This window comes from Mustela putorius, unplaced genomic scaffold, assembly GCF_011764305.1.
Source record: "Mustela putorius furo isolate JIRA1106 unplaced genomic scaffold, ASM1176430v1.1 tig00003867_pilon_pilon_pilon, whole genome shotgun sequence".
NCBI classification, from domain to species: domain Eukaryota; kingdom Metazoa; phylum Chordata; class Mammalia; order Carnivora; family Mustelidae; genus Mustela; species Mustela putorius.
Genome location: NW_025422019.1, coordinates 8,791,535 through 8,812,393, shown reverse-complemented (window position 1 = coordinate 8,812,393; position 20,859 = coordinate 8,791,535). Strand labels below are relative to the sequence as shown.

At 35.8% G+C, this 20,859-nt stretch overlaps 1 protein-coding gene across 7 annotated transcripts in view; it reads left to right on the top strand.

Annotated features, from left to right (window-relative positions):
• Positions 1-20,859, top strand: part of PTPN4 (protein tyrosine phosphatase non-receptor type 4) — a 207,211-nt gene that overhangs the window by 118,796 nt on the left and 67,556 nt on the right. For all 7 annotated transcript variants that reach the window (XM_004759771.3, XM_045066457.1, XM_045066459.1 and 4 more), the window contains one exon: positions 7,055-7,143. In XM_004759771.3, coding sequence (XP_004759828.1) covers positions 7,055-7,143 — 89 coding nt within the window. The remainder of the gene's footprint in view (positions 1-7,054; positions 7,144-20,859) is intronic.

The following is a 20,859-nucleotide window of genomic DNA, read 5'->3' as shown; positions in this document are numbered from 1 at the left end:
TGTCCAGGCCTTCTTGTACAGCCAAAAACTGGCAGATGGTATTCATCTTTTCCCTTCAAATGTGGAAGGTTAGCAGCTTTATAGATATAGGCAGTCCTAATCAAAAACCCAACTGGATGTGCACAAAACAGACTTAGTCTGTCTTTTTCTGCTTAAAATCTATAGGCTTGCTTCTCTTCCTTACTAATAAATGCCACAGCTGCGGACCTCAGTGTATGGTACATATCAAGCAGTTCAGCTTTTTCCTTGTAATGTCATGATTTTCTTTGCTTGGGAACACTTCCAGCATCACTAAGTAGCACTTTGTATGGGTCCCATGATGTTACTGGAGGTTTACAGTATTCCACTAAACACATTGAAAAATAAGCAACAACTACAAGAGATCACTTTTACTGCTATATGCAATTTTTTGAAGAGATGGAACTGCTCACGCAGAGATGATTAGTGTCACACAGTTTTAAGCAGGTACTGGCAACACTTGTGCTCACAATAGCAACAGGAGGCTATGGAATTATTACAGTAATACAGTGTGTACTGTAGTAAATAATGTACAGTTCTGATTACATACTGTATCTTTACATTTGTTTACATTTCTCTCAACTGTAATGGTGCCATGTAAATGTGCAGAAGTTTTGGTAAATTTTTCCAATAGATTCATGTGTGTTTTATGATAAATGATAAAGTAGACTAGTATCTACATATATTTTATGCAGTCATGACATACCTTTTAAAAAATTTTTTTTTGCGGGGCGCCTGGGTGGCTCAGTGGGTTAAGCCACTGCCGTCGGCTCAGGTCATGATCTCAGGATCCTGGGATCAAGTCCCACATCGGGCTCTCTGCTCGGTGGGGAGCCTGCTTCTCTCTCTCTCTCTCTCTCTGCCAGCCTCTCTACCTACCTGTGATCTCTCTCTGTCAAATAAATAAAATCTTTAAAAAATTTTTTTTTTTTTATATTTCTAGACTATGGTTTGTCTGCAGGTTTTTTGAAATTGTTGAAAATCTCCAAAAATTTTTCAAATATATTTATTGAAAAAAGTCTGCATATAAGTAGACCCACAGAGTTCAAACCTGTGTTGTTCATGGGTTAAGTATACAGGGCACTTTTGTACACCTAAGAATACAATAATGGAAAAAGCAAACACCCTAAACTTTGCTACTTAGGTTCTAGTGAAGAAGAGTAAAAAAAAAAAAAACCAATCAAACAAGGCAATTTGTAGTGTAATATTAGATTGTAGCAAGTGATAAAAAGAAAAGCAAAGATATTTTAAAATAAGGTGGTCATTGGGCGCCTGGGTGGCTCAGTGGGTTAAGCCGCTGCCTTCGGCTCAGGTCATGATCTCAGGGTCCTGGGATCGAGTCCCGCATCGGGCTTTCTGCTCAGCAGGGAGCCTGCTTCCCTCCCTCTCTCTCTCTCTCTCTGCCTGCTTCTCCATCTACTTGTGATTTCTCTCTGTCAAATAAATAAATAAAAATCTTTTAAAAAAATAATAATAAATAAATAAATAAAATAAGGTGGTCATTGTGCATTTTCCAGTCCAATGGAATGAATAGCATTTGTGTCTATTAAGGGCATAAGACTTGTTTTGTTTGATCTTGCCCATTTCTGGCATCACCTTGGGAATTGCCACTTCAAATCTAGATAGCTATAATTTAAGATTTTGAGTTACTAATTTTAAATTATATTAAAATGTATAATTTTATAGTATATAAATTATAATTATAATTTAATTATTATAATAAATTAATAATTTAAGAATTATATATCTGAACATTTGTTTCCTTTTAAAAAAATTTTTTTTTCTTTTCTCTCTCTCTCTTTTTTTTTCTTAATTTCTTTTGCACCACACTCAGTGCTCCATGCAATACGTGCCTCCTTAATACCCACCACCAGGCTCACCCAACCCCCTAACCCGCCTCCCCTCCAAAACCCTCAGTTTGCTTCTCAGAGTCCACAGTCTCTCATAGTTTGTCTCCCTCTCCAGTTTCCCCCAGTTCACTTCTTTCCATCTCCCACTGTCCTCCATGTTATTCCTTATGCTCCACAAGTAAGTGAAGCATATGATAATTGACTCTTTCTGCTTGACTTATTTCACTCAGCATAATCTCCAGTTCCATCCATATTGATACAAAAGTTGGGTATTCATCCTTTCTGATGGAGGCATAATAATCCATAGTATTTATGGACCACATTTTCTTTATCCATTCGTCTGTTGAAGGGCATCTTGATTCTTTCCACAGTTTGGTGACTGTGGCCATTGCTGCTATGAACATTGGGGTACAGATGGCCCTTTTCACTACATCTATATCTTTGGGGTAAATACCTGGTAGTACAATTGCAGGGTCATAGGGTAGCTCTATTTTTAATTTCTTAAGGAATCTCCAAACTGTTTTCCAAACTGGCTGCACCAGCCTGCATTCCCACCAACAGTGTAAGATTGAGATTATTCCTTGCATATTCTCAGATCACAATGCTTTGAAACTGGAACTCAACCACAATAAAAAGTATGGAAGGAATTCAAACACTTGGAAGCTAAAGACCACCCTGCTTAAGAATGTTTGGACCAACCAGGAAATCAAGAACTTAAAATGATTCATGGAAACCAATGAAAATGAAGACACATCAGTACAAAACCTATGGGATATGGCAAATGAGGTCCTAAGGGGGAAATACATAGCCATCCAAGCCTCCCTCAAAGAAAATTGAAAAATCCAGAATACACCAGTTCTCTTTACACCTTTAAGAACTGGATAATCAACAACAAATTAAGCCAACCCCACACAAGAAGGGAAATAATCAAGATTAGAGCAGAGATCAATGAGATAGAAAATAGAGATATAGTAGAACACATTGATGAAACTAGAAGCTGGTTTTTTGAAAGAATCAATAAGATTGATAAACCACTGGCCAAACTAATCCAAAAGAAAAGAGAAAGGACCCAAATTAATAAAATTTTGAATGAAAAGGGAGAGATCATGACTAACACCAAGGAAATAGAAACAGTCATCAGAAATTATTATCAACAGTTATAGGCCAATAAGTTAAGCAACCTAGATGAAATGGATGCATTCCTGGAAACCTGGAAACTTCCAAAACTGAATCAGGAAGAAATTGACAACCTAAATAGACCAATATCTAGTAACTACATTGAAGAAGTGATCATAAACCTCCCAAAACACAAGAGCCCAGGACCTGATGGATTCCCTGGTGAATACTATCAAACGTTCAAAGAAGAAATAATACTTATTCTCCTGAAGCTGTTTCAAAAAATAGAAACAGAAAGAAAACTTCCAGACTCTTTATGAAGCCATCATTACTCTGATCCCCAAACCAGGCAAAGACCCTACCACAAAGGAGAATTTCAGACCAATATCCCTGATGAATATGGATGCCAAGATTCTCAACAAGATCCTAGCTAATAAGATCCAACAGTACATTAAAAAGATTATCTACCATGACCAGGTGGGATTTATCCATGGGATGCAGGGATGGTTTAGCATTCACAAATCAATCAATGTGATAGAACAAATCAGTAGGAGAAGAGAGAAGAGCCCCATGGTCCTCTAAATTGATGCAGAAAAAACATTTGACAAGTTACCGCATCCGTTTGGTCGCCTGGGTGGCTCAATGGGTTAAGCCTCTGCCTTTGGCTCAGGTCATGATCTCAGGGTCCTGGGATCAAGACCCACATCGGGCTCTCTGCTCAGTGGGGAGTCAGCTTCCCCCTTTCTCTCTGCTTACTTGTGATCCCTCTTTCTCTCTGTCAAATAAATAAAATCTTAAAAAAAAAAAAAAAGATACCGCATCCATTCCTGATTAAAACCTTTCAAAGTATAGGGATAGAGGGAACATTCCTCAACTTCATAAAATCAGTCTATGAAAAACCCACAGTGAATATCATCCTCAATGGGAAAACCTGACAGCCTTCCCTTTGAGATCAGGAACACAAGGATGTCTGTTCTCGCCACTGTTGTTCAACATAGTACTAGAAGTGCTAGCAACAGCAATCAGACAACAAAAAGAAGTAAAAGATATTCAAATTGGCAAAGAAGAAGTTAAATTCTCTCTTTTCGCAGATGACATGATACTTTATATGGAAAACCCAAAAGACTCCACCCCCAAACTCATACAGCAATATAGTAATGTGGCAGGATACAAAATCAATGTACATGGTTATACACTAACCATGAAAATATAGAAAAAGAAATGAGAGAATCATTTCCATTTGCTATAGCACCAAGAACCATAAGATACCTGCGAATAAACCTAACCAGAAAGGTAGAGGATCTGTACTCGAACTACTGAACACTCATGAAAGAAATTGAAGAAGACACAAAAAGATGGAAGAGCGATCCATGCTTATGGATTAAAAGAATAAAAATTGTTAAAATGTCTATACTGCCTAGAGCAATCTATACTTTCAGTGCCATCCTGATCAAAATTCCACTGGTATTTTTCAAAGAGCTGGAACATTTGAATGGAACCAGAGGAGACCCCAAATTGCTAAGGAAATGTTGAAAAAGAAAAACAAAACTGGGGACATCACATTGCCTGATTTCAAGCTTTACTGCAAAGCTGTGATCACCAAAACAGCATGGTACTGGCACAAAAACAGACACATAGACTAGTGTAACAGATTGTAGAGCCCACATGTGGACCCTTAACTATATGGTCAAATAATCATTGACAGAGCAGGAAGAAATATACAGTGGGGAAAAGTCTCTTCAATAAATGGTGCTGGGAAAATTGGACAGCTATGTATAGAAGAATGAAACTCAACCATTCTCTTATACCATACACAAAGATAAACTCAAAATGGATAAAGGACCTCAATGTGAGGCAGGAATCCATCAGAATCCTAGAGGAGAGCATAGGCAGTAACCTTTTTGACATTGGCCACAGCAACTTCTTTCCAGACATGTCCCCAAAGGCAAAGGAAACAAAAGCGAAAATGAGCTTTTGGGACTTCATCAAAATCAAAACTTTCTGCACAGTATACCTGGGAATAAGTTCAGAGTTTGGTAAAGTGTAAAGTAAAGGAAACAGTCAACAAAACGAAGAGGCCACCCACGGAATGGGAGAAGATATTTGCAAATGACAATACAGACAAAGGGCTGATATCCAGGATCTATAAAGAACTCCTCAAAGTCAACACACATAAAACAGATAATCATGTCAAAAAATCGGCAGAGGACATGAACAAACACTTCTCCAAAGAAGACCTACAAATGGCTAACAGACATATGAAAAAATGTTCATCATCACTAGCCATCAGGGAGGTTCAAATCAAAACTACATTGAGATATCACCTTACACCAGTTAGAATGGCCAAAATGAACAGGGCAGTAAACAACAAAGGTTGGAGAGGATGTGAAGAAAGGGGAACCCTCTAACATTTTTCTGCCAGCATAGCACCTAGATTGGTTTATCTGTTTCTTGAGTTTTGCATGTCTCTTTAATGGTATTGGCTCTTCTCAACTGCTTAGTGATCCTTGGTTGCGTACTTCTTTTTGTATTTGTGATTCCTAGTTCACTTGCTTGGGATATTGTCTAGGTTGTCTTTGCTATGGCCTGCCTTAGGTGATTGTGGAAGAGGGGAGGAATTTTTGCCAGAATGAACATGTCTATAGTTTGCCTATCTCACTTTGGAGTTCTTTATTAATTTTGAGGATCGCTCTCATTTCAGTTTCTACATTCACCATTCACTGTTCTAGGCTGCACCTACTTTTGTGTTCCATAGCTCAATCCAGACAGGGCAGGATTATAGGGTTGGTAGTAGCTAGTTACCTTAGCTGCTCTCTGCCTGATCATCCTAACAGTAATTTGAGGGCTCCCTTTATTTTGTTTATTCATTGTCTGTGAAATTTTATCTGTTGACTATATTTTCTGCCTCGAAATAGAACTTTCTCTTCTGTGTATACTTTAGGCTGTGGTCTTCTTTAATTTTTCTTTCCTTAAATCTGATTTTATCCTCTTACATCTTTACAAATTCCTCAAAATGTCTGGTCCATTGATTATATACCGTCAAGTGTTATAGGTTGTTGTCATGTATCTTCTCCCATGTCTTATGAGATTGGGAGCAGAAGAAGCAATAGGAGCATATATTAAGCCTGCCATTTTGGTTCAAACTTCTAATTGGTGTTCCTTAAAGAATTATTTAAGTAGAAATTATTGAAACTACATTTTAGAGGATTTTTTTCCTGAGGAACACAATTATAAAAATGTTAATTATAATGTCATCAAGTAGTTCTCTCTTCTAAGCATATGAATAGATAAGGGGTAAAAGCATTATTGCTGTATTAGCTTACTTGTAGAATCTTTTAGCCATTAGCAAAACTATTTCAAAGTTGATTAGCATCTGAGAAGAGAATTTAATTCTACTCATTTTTTTAGTAGTGCAGGTTAGCTATTAAAGTTGAATCAGTTATCATGAAAACTCTCTTTCCTCAAAGCATAGTTCAAATTTTCTTTTCTGGAATTTGTTTCAAACTCTCCAATAGTAGTTCCCTACTGTATATACTGCCGTGATGTTTTTGTTGTATTATATTAGTTATATGATTTATCATTATATTAGGAATCTTGTTTTATTATAGGTTACACTCTACCAAACTCTGAACTTCTCCATGTTTTTTTCACTTTTGCAGTCCTAGCACTATATTTACATAGTAAATGTCAGAATAGTTTTGGAAATGGAAAAATGTGTATTAGCTCTTCATTCTACAAGATGAAAAGGCTTTCAATTCCTTATCTCAAAACTCAGTTTCAGTTTAAAGATATGGAAAATCGCAAGATCATTTTTACTTTGGATTAATAAATTTTAATAATGGAACATTTAAGTTTGATGTGAAATAGGTTCTTTGTTTTTATGAGGTAACAATTACCATATGGGTTTATAAATATTATGCAATTATGTGCTGACTTTGAAAATGTTATATTGTGTTAGAAAAACTTATCCTATTTAAAAAATATATATGTATATATACACACATATATATATCTATATCTTTAACAAGAAAAGCCCAGTATTTTAGATTTGTCATTTTCTTTTTTTGAAGGATCAAAGTAACAATGAAATTATGATTGGAGTGATGTCAGGAGGAATTCTGATTTATAAGAACAGGGTACGAATGAATATCTTTCCATGGTAAGAACTTCCATCAATACTTATGCTTTTACCATTTTATTACCAAGTATAATAATCCATATTAATGAAGGTGATTGTTGGGGTGCCTGGCTGGCTCAATCAGAGGAGTGTGGCGCTCTTGATCTTGGTCAAAGTCTTGAGTTCAAGCCCCACGTGGGGTATAGAGATTACTTAAATAAAACTTAAAAAATGGAGAAGAAAGAAAGTGGTTGTTAAACTATATTAACGTTGTCATGCAACTTACCCCACCTCAGATGTACTAGAGAATACCAAAATAATTTAATTATTTATTTTAGAGTATGCATAATCCAGACAGTGCAGTATTCGTAGAGAATACTATTTCATGAATTTTTCTCTTAGAGAATCTCTGAATTTGTACTATAGTATAATAGCTAATACTATCATGTTTACTCTGTGTCTTACACCATGTTGATTGCTTTAAATCAGTATTCCATCTAAGTACTTTCAGTGGGGTGCTAGTTTATTAGTTGGAACATGGGCATTGTTGCTGCATCTATGATCCACAGTCACAGTGTTTTAAATTGGGGCTAGGAAAATATGGTGGCTCCTGGGGTTTAAAACCCATCTCTCTTCAGTTTTACTGCTGTACTATCCTTAGCATGTTGTCCTCATTGTCCAGGATGATTCATCTACTGTTACTTTTGTATCCCAGAGTGAGGAAAAAGGAGAAGTAGCATCTGCCACTTTCCTTTAGGGGATAAATAAAAATCATAAAAATCACATCAGTTGTATGTCTTATATGAGTAGCTCTGGTTTTTTAAAATAAATGTAATGATTTTCTTTAGCAGGACAAATACAAAAGAAGTACATTATTATTAATGTGTTTCTCTAAGATACTTCCTTTTAAAAGATTTGGCCCTGATTTTTCACTATCAGATTTTTATCTAATAGATTTTTGTAATTAGTCACTTTCATAATACTTTATTAGAAATATGATAAATGACAGAAGCAATTATTGTAGAAAATAGTCACAGCTTTGTTTAAAAAATATAGATTTCCTAGGTAGGTCACAAAAACATATGAACCATAAAATACAAAAAATGAAATGGCCATCAGACAGTTAAATACTTTTGCTCTTCAAAAGGTACTTTAAAGATGATGAAAAAACAAGATAGTCTCATAAAATACGTATTTGATAAAGGACCTATTAATAATATATAAAGAGCTTTCATAGCTCAGTAATAAGAAGATAGTCTGATTAAAAAGGATAGGCAAAATATTTGAATACACATTTCCACCAAAGGACATATACAAATGGCAAATGAGCACATGAAAATATGTTCAGTCATCAGTGAAATGCAGATTAAACCACAGTGAACTACTGCTCACCCACAGAATAGCTCCAGTTAAAAAAAAAATTGACTGGGCGCCTGGGTGGCTCAGTGGGTTAAGCCTCTGCCTTCGGCTCAGGTCATGATCTCAGAGCTCTGGGATCAAGTCCCGCATCGGGCTCTCTGCTCAGCAGAGAGCCTGCTTCCCTCTCTCTCTCTCTCTGTGCCTACTTGTCATCTCTCTCTGTTAAATAAACAAAATTAAAAAAAAAAAATTGACAATACCATATGCTGGCAAGAAACAGAGCACCTGAAATCTCCTACATTCCTGGTAGGAGTGCAAACTAGAGTACCAGCTTTGACTAGCAGTTTCTTTTATTTTTTTATTTTTTTAAAGATTTTATTTATTTATTTGACAGACAGAGATCACAAGTAGGCAGAGAGGCAGGCAGAGAGAGAGAGAGAGAGAGAGGGAAGCAGGCTTCCTGCGGAGCAGAGAGCCCGATGCGGGGCTCGATCCCAGGACCCTGAGATCATGACCCAAGCCAAAGGCAGCAGCCCAAACCACTGAGCCATCCAGGCGCCCCTAGCAGTTTCTTTTAAAGTTAAACCTAGATTTACCATGTAATCTAGCTTTTCTATACCTGGATGCTTACCCAGGTGAAATGAAAACCTAAATGGAAGAAATTTTTACAGTGATGTTCATAGCTACATTATTTATAGCAACACAAAACAAACCTACAAATACTAGTTGGTGAAAGGATAAGCAAACTATGGTGTATTTCCACAGTGGAATACTGTTAAGCAATAAAAAGAAAGAACTGTTAATACATCAAACTATATGGATGACCTTGCTCTCAAAACTATGCTAAGTGTAAGAAGCCAGACACAAAAGACCACATACTCTGTTTCTATATCTATGAAATTCTGGAAAACCCAAATTACAGAGATAGTAGGCCAGTGGTTGCTAGGAACTGAAAATGGGAGGAGACAATTGACTGCAGAGGGACACCAGGGGAACATTTTGAGGTGATCAAATAATATATGATGATTTTGGTGCTTGGTAGTTACATAACAATACATTTGTCAAAACTCTTTGAATTGTTCATTAAAATTGGTATATTTCATTATATATTACGTAAATAACACCTCTGTAAAGCCCATAAAAGAAAACTAAGTATCACTTAATGTTTCATCTCACATCTTTTAAATGCTTAACTATGTAATTCAAACCCTGGTGTGTTCAGAGGATATAAAACAATTCAAGGCATAGCCCCTGCCTATTATTGGATATGTAAGAATTAATTATAAAATTAATAACGATAAGGAGCCCCTGGTGGCTCAGTCCATTAAGCCTCAGCCTTTGGCTTAACTCATGATCCCAGGGTCCTGGGATCAAGCCCTCCATCAGGCTCCCTGCTCACTGGGGAGACTGCTTCTCCCTCTCCCTCTTCCTGCTGCTCTGCCTGATTGTGTACACTCTCTCTCTCTCTCTCTATCTGGCAAATAATGAAATGAAATCTTTTAAAAAATTAATAATGATGGGAAAAAATGTAATTAAAATCTTCAGAGAAGATAATTATCATCAGTTTTTACAACAGTAAAATGATAAATGCACATCTTTGACTTTAATATATATCTGATTTTGCTAAAGACAATTTTAAAAAATAAGTTACATTATATTTTACATTTTATATAAATGTCAGAATCTGAAAAAAATTCTTTTCAGGTCATGTGGATTTAAATGACAGTGATGATCTGAAATTTTCTTTATTTTTTGTGTATATATATATATACATACATGAATATATATATATATACATGTATATATATATATATATTCCTTTTTTATTGTTACAAGGATTCAATCTCTCTAGGGGGGGTAGCTTTTTAATGGCTCTGTGATATTTGAGATTGTTTTTAAAGGGTGAATGAAAATTTCCCCAGTGAAAAAGAAAGTGTGGAAGAGGTATGTGGATTTAGGGAATTAAAGTAGAGGTAACAAGCATTTGCAGAGACCCAATGGTTAGAAAGGGTATGGCAAATTGAGGAAATGATGAGCTATTTGGCTTCTCCTTTAGTTGTCTTTACTGAAGATAGAAGCAAAGGAATCAATTTAAGAAGATGATGTGTAGAAGAGAAATTAGATTCAGATTGTGAAGGATCCCACATATTCTGTAAGGATTTGGCATATTACTTTCTTGGTAAATATGCTTAGAACTAGTTTAATGTTGAGAAATGAAACTCACACTTCTATGTCTTTATCATACAAGTTAGGTTTTTTAAAAAAGGATGTCAATGTTTAAGATACTGATTGGAAAGTATATTTTGTTAATTTTAAATTATATTTCCAAGAGTTAAACTGAATAGATGAGATTTAAAGTTGGTAAAGCCACTATATTTGCATCATCATGGAACATAAGGGTTTCTTCTGATCCTGACTACTCATGGCAGAACATACTACCACACTGCTAGGAATACTTAAAGGGTAATTGAATAATTCCCAGAGACTGAGCAAAGACTGGCTTGAGAGAAGAAAACTCCTAAAGGCCCAGCGTTACAAAGGTCCCCACACTTTCATTAGTTTCACTACCACCTGGCACCTCACTGGGTTCCCAAATTGAATACTGTTGAAAAAGCCACTAGTTTTCTGGAGGGGAAGGTGGGGTGAGCAGGGAATTAACCATTTTGAAATATGCTCAGAGCTTTCTCTTCTCCTTAGCAAAGGTCTGCCCTCAAGGAAATCTGTTTTACCCGTACTTAACCAGCATGGATTTTACCAGAGAATAACCAAAGTGGGTTATTTCCAGCCTACGTTATACCTTTTTTGTCACCCAAGGAGAGGGTGAGCTGAAAAGCACTGAAGGTTATAACCAAGTAGCACAGACCACTAAACCACTGAGTCCTAATCATAAGTTGAAGAACAGTTTTTCCCCATCCACCCCTCACCTTATTGCCACATTAGCGTGGCTCCTGTATATAACAGGAGAATTCAACTTAAATAACTACAAGGCTCAGATTATTAAAGAAAGTCTCTAGAAAAACCTGAAGACAACAGGGGAGACAAAAACATGGAAACTAAAGGAAATAGTATCCTCAAACACCTACAGCACAAACTGTTCCTTTGAAGACACCATAATTTAATTGGTTTAGTTTCTAAAGGATTCATGTCCTGGGGCATTGTGGAAAACAGTAGAGCAATGTATTGGTAATTGGGGGTGTTTTACAGCTGGATATGTTTATTGAAAGAATGGGATGATTGGTACCACTGTCCTCTCAGGACTGCTGTCGTCATGCCTAAAGTTGTGCATTCCTGAAGAGCAGCAGCAGAAGTTTAACACTGGGGTCTGGGGGTGTAGATGGATTTCATGAAAAAATAATGCAGCTAGCAATAACAAGCTAGGGGCACGGTTGCAAATATCTTTTTGAATTAGTGTTTCTGTTTTCTTTGGGTAAATATCCAGTAATGGAATTATTGCATCATATGGTATCTCTATTTTTTAATTCTCTGAGGAACCTACATACTGTTTTCCACAAACTGGCAGCACTAATTTGCATCCCCACCAACAGTGCACAGGTTTCCCTTTTTTCCATATTCTCACCAATATTTAATTCTTGTATTTCTGGTTTTAGGCTTTTGACAGGTATAAAGGGATGTTGTGGTTTTGATTTGCATTTCCATGAGGATTATTGATGTTGAATATCTTTCCCTGAGGATATTGATGGCCATTTGTATGTCTTTGGAAAAATGTCTATTCAGGTCCTCTGTCCATTTTTTAATAGATTTCTTTCTTTGTTATTGAGTTGTATGAGTTCTTTATAAATTTTGATCATTAACCCATTATGTAGTACATGGTTTGCAAATACCTTCTCCCATTCTATAAGTTACCTTCTCCCAATTCTGTAAGTTACCTTTTCACTTTGCAGTGAAATTTTGTTTGCAGTGCACAAGGTTTTATACTTTTTTCTTTTGTTATTTGTGCTTTTGGTGTCAGGTCCAAAAAAATCACTGCCTAGACCAATGTTGAACTTCTTCCCTATTTTCTTCTAGGAGTTTTATGGAATCAGGTCTTGTGCTTAAGTCTTTGATCTATTTCAAGTTAATTTTTTTAATGGTGTATGATAGGAGTCCAGTTTTATTTTTCTGCATGTGGCTGTCTAGTTTTCCCAACACCATTTGTTAAAGAGACTATCCTTTCTTCATCAGGTGTTCTTGGCTCCCTATAAATATTAGTTGACCATGTATGTTGGAGATTAATTCTAGGTTCACTCTCTCCATTGGTCTGTGTGTTTATTATGGTAGTACTATACTGTTCTAATTACTGTAGCATTATAGTATAGTTTGAAATTAGTGCTATGTGTCTCCAGTTTTCTTCTTCTTTCTTATTATTGCTTTGGCTGTACATGGTCTTTTGTGATTCCATACAAGTTTTAGGATTGATTTTTCTGTTTCTGTGGAAAATACCATTGGAATTTTGATAGTGATTGTCTTGACTCTATAGATACCTTTGGATAGCATGGACATTTTAACAACTTAAGCTCTCAGTCTATTAACATGGAATGGAACATCTTACCATTTGTTTGGTTCTTTGATTTCTTACAACAAAGTCTTGTGGTTTTCTTGAGTTGATCATTATTACCTTGGTTAAATTCATTTGTAGGTATTTCTTTGTTTTTGATGCTGTTGTGAATGAGATAGTTCTTTCTTTTTTATAGATTTTCATTGGTATTATATAGAAACACAAATGATTCTTATGTTTTGATTTTATATCCGCAACTTCACTGAATTCATTGATTAGATTCAACTGTTAGTTGAGTCTTTGTGATTTTTTTTTTAAGATTTTATTTATTTATTTTACAGAGAGAAATCACAAGTAGATGGAGAGGCAGGCAGAGAGAGAGAGAGAGAAAGAGGGAAGCAGGCTCCCTGCTGATCAGAGAGCCCGATGCGGGGCTCGATCCCAGGACCCTGAGATCATGACCTGAGCCGAAGGCAGCGGCTTAACCCACTGAGCCACCCAGGCGCCCCTAGTCTCTGTGATTTTTAACACATACATCATTGTATCATTTACGAATAACAATTTTACTTCTTCCTTTCCTATTTAGATGCCTTTTATTTCTTTGTCTTGCCTAATTACTGTAGTGAGGACTTCTGGTACTATGTTGAATAGGAACAGTATTGAGTTCTTTTCCTGATTTGGCAGGGAGAATATTTGGATTTTCTCTGTTGAGTATAATGTTAGTTATGGGTTTGTTGTATATGTCGTTTAGTATGTTGACCATACAGCCTGTTGAGGTTTTTTAACATGAAAAGGTATACTTTGTCAACTACTTTTTCTTCATCTATTGAGAAGACCATATGATTTTTATCTTTCATTTTGTTAAGGTAACATGTCACATTTATTGATTTGCATGTGTTGAATTATCCTTGCATCCCAGGGACTAATTTTACTTGGTCATGGTGTATAATTTTTTTAATGAGTTCTGGAATTTGGTTTGGCAGAATTTTGTTGAGAATTTTTGCATCTGTGTTCAATCAGGGGTATTGGTATGTTTGTTGTAGTGTGTCCTTATCTGGCTTAGGTATCAGGTTGTTGCTGGCCTTGTAGAATGAGTTTGGGAATCTACCTTTTTATTTGTTTGGAAGAGTTTGTGAAGGCTTCGCATTAATTCTTCTTTAAATATTTGGTACAATTTCCTAGTGAAGAAATCTGGCCCTGGAGTTTTCTGTGTTGGGAGGTTTTTGATTACTAATTCAATCTTCTTTCTTTTTTTTTTTTTTTTTTTTTGAAAGATTTTATTTATTTATTTGACAGATCACAAGTAGGCAGAGAGGCAGGCAGAGAGAGAGAGGGGAAGCAGGCTCCCTGCTGAGCAGAGAGCCCGACTTGGGGCTCGATCCCAGGACCCTGGGATCATGACCTGAGCCGAAGGCAGAGGCTTTAACCCATTGAGCCACCCAGGTACCCCTCAAACTTCTTTCTTAATATTGATCTATTCAGACTTGACTTCTTGACTCAGTCTTGGTAGGTTAAATGATTCTAGGAAATTATCCATTTCTTCTAGGTTATCTAATTTATTCACAGTAGTCTCATTATTCTATTATTTCTGTAGTATCAGTTGTAATTTTTCCTCTTGGATTTCTGATTTTATTTATTTGAGTCTTTTTTTTTTCTTAGTCTTGTTAAAGGTTTGTCAATATTGTATATCTTATTTAAAAAAAAAAAAACAAAGAAACAACTCTTAGTTTTGATCTTTCTATTGTTTTTTCCGATCTCCATTTCATTTATTTCTACTCTGATCTTTTTTATTATTTTCTTTCTTCTGCTAACTTTGAGCTTAACTTGTTCTTCTTTTTCTAGTTCCTTGAGGTGCAAAGTTAGGTTCTTCATTAGTGATCTAATTTCTTAATAGAGGAAACCCTAGAATAACATGGATTTGAACTGCATAGTTCACTTGTATGTGGATTTTTTTTTTTTGTATGTGGATTTTTTTGATAAATATAGATAAATACAGTGCTGTAAACAGTATTTTCTCTTGGGATTCTCTTAACATTTTTTTTCTCTAGCTTACTTTATTATAAAAAATAGTATGTCTTCCATAGAACATACAAACAAAATATTTGTTGATTGATTATATATTATTGGTAAGGCTTTTGGTAGATAGTAGGCTACTAGTAATTAACATGGATGGTGCCTCTAACCTCCACATTGTTCAAGGGTTAACGGTATATGCATCTATTGCGGTAAAGGCCCCTCTCAGAACTGCTTTACAGCATTCATTCCATATATTTTGTTATTTTATGTTTTGTTTGTTTCAAGATATTCTTGGGGGTTACCTTTTTCATTTCTCCTTTGGCCCATTTGTAGTTCAGGAGTGTGTTGTTTAGTTCCTACTTGTATGTAGTTTTTCCACCTTTCCTCATATTGTTCATTGTTGATTGCGGTTTTCATAACATTGTGGTTGGAAAAAAAGATAGTTGGTTTGATTTCAGTCTTCTTAAATTAGCTAAGACTTGTTTTGTGTCCTACCATATGATCTATCCTTGAGAATGTTCTGTATGTACTTGAGAAGATCATGTGTATTCTGCTGCTGTTAGATTGAATGTTCTAGAGATGTCTTTTAGATCTATTTCATGTAATATATGGTTCAAGTCCATTGTTCCCTTATTGAATTTCTGTCTGGATGATCTTTCCATTTTTGAAAGTGGGTTATTAATGTCTCTTGCTATTACTGTATGTGTATTATTTCTCCATATCTGTTAGTATTTGTGTAATATGTTCCGGTGCTCTGATGTTGGGTGCATATATATTTAAAATTATTATATCTTCTTGATGAATTGATCCCTTTATCATTATATAGTGAATTATTGTGAATGACATTCCTTGTTTCTTGTTACTCTTTTAGGCTTGAAGTCTGTTTTGTGATATATATATATATATATATTTTGTCTTGGATTTCCCTTGCATAGAGTATCTCTCTCTCTCTCTCTCTCTATATATATATATATATATATATTATATATATATTTTTTTTTGTCTTGGTTTTCCCTTGCATAGAGTATCTTTTTTCTATCCCTTCTTTTTGAGGTGATGTGCATCCTTAAAGCCGAAAAGAATCTCTTGAGGGACTCCTGTAGCTCAATTTTGTATTTTTATCTGTCAAGCCACTCTGCTTTTTCATGGGTGAATTCAATTCTTTGCATTTAAAGTAACCATTGATAGGTAAGAACTTTATATAAAATGTCATTTCATTTACTCCTTTCTAGTTTTCTTTTATTTCCATTGTTTTTTTCCCTCAGTTTCTGCATACCTTCATTTAATATAATTTTTATTTTTTATAAACATATATTTTTATCCCCAGGGGTACAGGTCTGTGAATCACCAGGTTTACACACTTCACAGCACTCACCAAAACACATACCCTCCCCAATGTCCATAATACCACCCCCTTCTCCCAAACCCCCTCCCCCCAGCAACCCTCAGTTTGTTTTGTGAGATTAAGAGTCACTTATGGTTTGTCTCCCTCCCAATCCCATCTTCTTTCATTTATTCTTCTCGTACCCACTTAAGCCCCCATGTTGCATCACCACTTCCTCATATCAGGGAGATCATATGATAGTTGTCTTTCTCCGCTTGACTTATTTCGCTAAGCATGATACGCTCTAGTTCCATCCATGTTGTCGCAAATGGCAAGATTTCATTTCTTTTGATGGCTGCATAGTATTCCATTGTGTATATATACCACATCTTCTTGATCCATTCATCTGTTGATGGACATCTAGGTTCTTTCCATAGTTTGGCTATTGTGGACATTGCTGCTATAAACATTCGAGTACACGTGCCCCTTTGGATCACTACGTTTGTATCTTTAGGGTAAATACCCAATAGTGCAATTGCTGGGTCATAGGGCAGTTCTATTTTCAACATTTTGAGGAACCTCCATGCTGTTTTCCAGAGAGGTTGCACCAGCTTGCATTCCCAGCAACAGTGTAGGAGGGTTCCCCTTTCTCCGCATCCTCGCCAGCATCTGTCATTTCCTGACTTGTTGATTTTAGCCATTCTGACTGGTGTGAGGTGATATCTCATTGTAGTTTTGATTTGTATTTCCCTGATGCCGAGTGATATGGAGCACTTTTTCATGTGTCTGTTGGCCATCTGGATGTCTTCTTTGCAGAAATGTCTGTTCATGTCCTCTGCCCATTTCTTGATTGGATTATTTGTTCTTTGGGTGTTGAGTTTGCTAAGTTCTTTATAGATTCTGGACACTAGTCCTTTATCTGATATGTCGTTTGCAAATATCTTCTCCCATTCTGTCAGTTGTCTTTTGATTTTGTTAACTGTTTCCTTTGCTGTGCAAAAGCTTTTGATCTTGATGAAATCCCAATAGTTCATTTTTGCCCTTGCTTCCCTTGCCTTTGGCGTTGTTCCTAGGAAGATGTTGCTGCGGCTGAGGTCGAAGAGGTTGCTGCCTGTGTTCTCCTCAAGGATTTTGATGGATTCCTTTCGCACATTGAGGTCCTTCATCCATTTTGAGTCTATTTTCGTGTGTGGTGTAAGGAAATGGTCCAATTTCATTTTTCTGCATGTGGCTGTCCAATTTTCCCAGCACCATTTATTGAAGAGGCTGTCTTTTTTCCATTGGACATTCTTTCCTGCTTTGTCAAAGATTAGTTGACCATAGAGTTGAGAGTCTATTTCTGGGCTCTCTATTCTGTTCCATTGATCTATGGTTCTGTTTTTGTGCCAGTACCATGCTGTCTTGATGATGACAGCTTTGTAATAGAGCTTGAAGTCCGGGATTGTGATGCCACCAACGTTGGCTTTCTTTTTCAATATCCCTTTAGCTATTCGAGGTCTTTTCTGGTTCCATATAAATTTTAGAATTATTTGTTCCATTTCTTTGAAAAAGATGGATGGTACTTTGATAGGAATTCTGCATACCTTCATTTAAACTAATTACTTTCTTTTTCCCTTTTCTGTCTTTTGTATATCTGTTTCCTCTTTCTTTGGCTTTTGTACATCTACTATAGGTTTTTGTTTTGTGATTACAGTGGAGTTTATCTTAGAAATAAAGTAGTTCATTTTAGGCTGGTAGCATCTTGTCTTCAAACACCCACAAAGCCTTCACCCTTTTACTATTCCCTTTTATATTAGTATTGTCAAAATGGAGCTTATGTTGTGCATGTTCTAAGTTTGACTATATTTTTCACCTTTCCAAGTGTATGGTGGACTTTTTGTATATTTTATGTCACTGATTAGCAACTTTTCAGCTTCAAGAACTCCTTTCACCAGCTTTAGAGTTGATGAACTCCTTCATCTTTTGTTTGTTTATGAAAGCCTTTATTTATCCATCATATCTGAAGGATAACTTGGCCAGATAAGGATTCTTGTCTGTCTCTGGCAGTTTTTATCTTTCAACCCTTTTAATACATCTTTCTACTCTGTCCGGGCCTGTAAGATTTCTTCTGAGAAATCCACTGAAAGCATAATGGGGACTCCTTTATAGGTTACATTCTTTTATTCCTGGCTGCCTTTAAGATTCTTTATTATTAATTTTTGACGGTTTCATTATAATATATCTAGGAGAGGGCCTTTTTGCATGCGATACTAGGGTGGTCTGTTAGTTCCATGGACTTCTGTGTCCACGTCTTTCCCTAGGTTTGGGATGTTCACTGTTATGTCTTTAAATAAACTCTCGGCCCTCTTCTCCCTCTTTTTTCCTTCTGGAACCCTGATTATTGTAGTATTTTTCTTTTTTGCTATAACCCTTGAGCTCATACTTTCAGTGTTTTCTTTGAATCGTTGTTCTATCTTCTGCTGAGAGCTTCTTGAATGATAAGTCATAAATATCCAAACTTGCATTACCATGTGAATATTTACTTAGATGATTGGGCCAGGATCCCAAAGCAAGTTTTGCAAAGTAAGGTTGAATCTCTTGGCCTCTTAGGTATGAAGGTTAAAACAAGATCTGAGTATTACTAAAAGGTTAAAAAAGGGGCGCCTGGGTGGCTCAGTCTTTAAGCATCTGCCTTTGGCTCAGGTCATGATCCCAGGGTCCGGGGATTGAGCCCCACATCAGGCTCCCTGCTCAGTGGGAAGCCTGCTTCTCCCTCTCCCACTCCCCCCACTTGTGTCCTCTTTCTCACTGTGTCTCTCTCTGTCAAATAAAATAAAATCTTAAAAAAATAAAAGGTTTAAAAAAATGAGGCAAATTTATTTTCCTGGTATTGATTATACTAATGAAGCTTTGAGAACTCCCTTCTTCTAGGATTATATGACTTAGATAGAAGGAGAAAGGCAACATAGAAAGGAAAAATAAAAAATCATTACACTTAAAAAAAATATTTTTAGGGTTATTCCATAAGATCTTGAATCTTTAACATTTTTTCTTCTCAAATATTTCTTATAGTTTTGTTTGTTTATTTAATTTTTTTAATTGTTTTGTTTTGGGAGAGGCAGTTTTAGATTCACAGTGAAATTCTGAAGAGTGTACAGAGATTTCCATATATCTCCTATCTCCACACATGCATAGCCTCCCCCTATTAACATCACTTATTATATTGGTGTATTTTTTTACTAAGGATGAGCTTATATTGACACATCATAATCACCCTAAGTCCGTAGTTTACATTGGGGTTCACTCTTGGTATTGTACATTCTATGGATTTAGATAAATATATAATTATGTATGTATATCCATCATTATAATATATTACAGAATAATTTTTCTGCCTTAAGAATTCTCTGTACCCTGGGTAATTATCTCCCCCACTGACCTCTGTCACCCATTGTTCTCTTTTTCCATAGTTTTGCTTTTTTCAAAATGTTATGTAGTTGAAATCATGCATTTTGTAACCTTTTCAGATTGACTTCTTTTACTTAGTTATATGGAGTTAAGTTCCTTCCCCATCTTTTTATGACTTGATACATCATTTCTTTGTAGAGCTGAATAATTTTCATACACTTGGAAAGGTGAAATTATCTGGATGTACCACAGTTAATTCATGTACCTACCTACTGAAGGACATCTTGGTTGTTTTCAGATTTTGGCAGTTATTAGTAAAACTGCTGTTCATACTCATGTGCAGTCTTTTAAATGTATGTGTAAGTTCCTGTTTCCTTTGAGTAAATACCAAGGAGTATAATTGCTTCATGGTATGGTACAAGTATGAAGAAACTGACAAACTGTGTCCCAAAACAGCTATATCATTTTTCATTCCCATCAAAATGAATGAGAGCTCTTGTTGCTCCACATCCCTGCCAACATTTAATGTTGTTAGTGTTCTAGATTTTGGCCATTCTTTAGGTGCATGGTGGTATCTTACTGTTAAATTTGCATTTCCCTATTGACATGATGTGGAGTATCTTTTCCCATGCTTATTTGCTCTCTATATCTTCTGTACTGAGGTGTCTGTTAATGTCTTTGGCTAGTTTTTTATTGGGTTTTTAAATTTTTATTGAATTTTAGGAATTCTTTGTATATTTTGAATACTAGTGCTTTATCAGATGTGTCCTCTACAAATATTTTCTTCTAGTCTTGTCTTTTACTTTGCTTGATACTGTCTTTCACAGAGCAAAAATTACCGATTTTAATGAAATCCAGCTTATTTATTATTTCTTACATGGATCATGTTTTTGGTGTTCTGTCTAAAAAAGCATCATCATACATAGGTCATCTAAGTTTTTTCCTGTGTTATCTTCTAGGAGTTTTATATTTTGATTTTGCATTTAGGTCTCTGATCCATTTTTAGTTATTTTTTATGAAGGATGTAAGGTCTTTGTTTAGATTCATATTTGTGCTCTTGAATGTTGCGTTATTCCAGCACCATTTGTTGAAGATACTGTCTTTGCTCCATTGTATCGCTTTAGCACCTTTTTCAAAGATCACTTTAGGGCACACTGGGTAGCTCAGTCAATGAAGC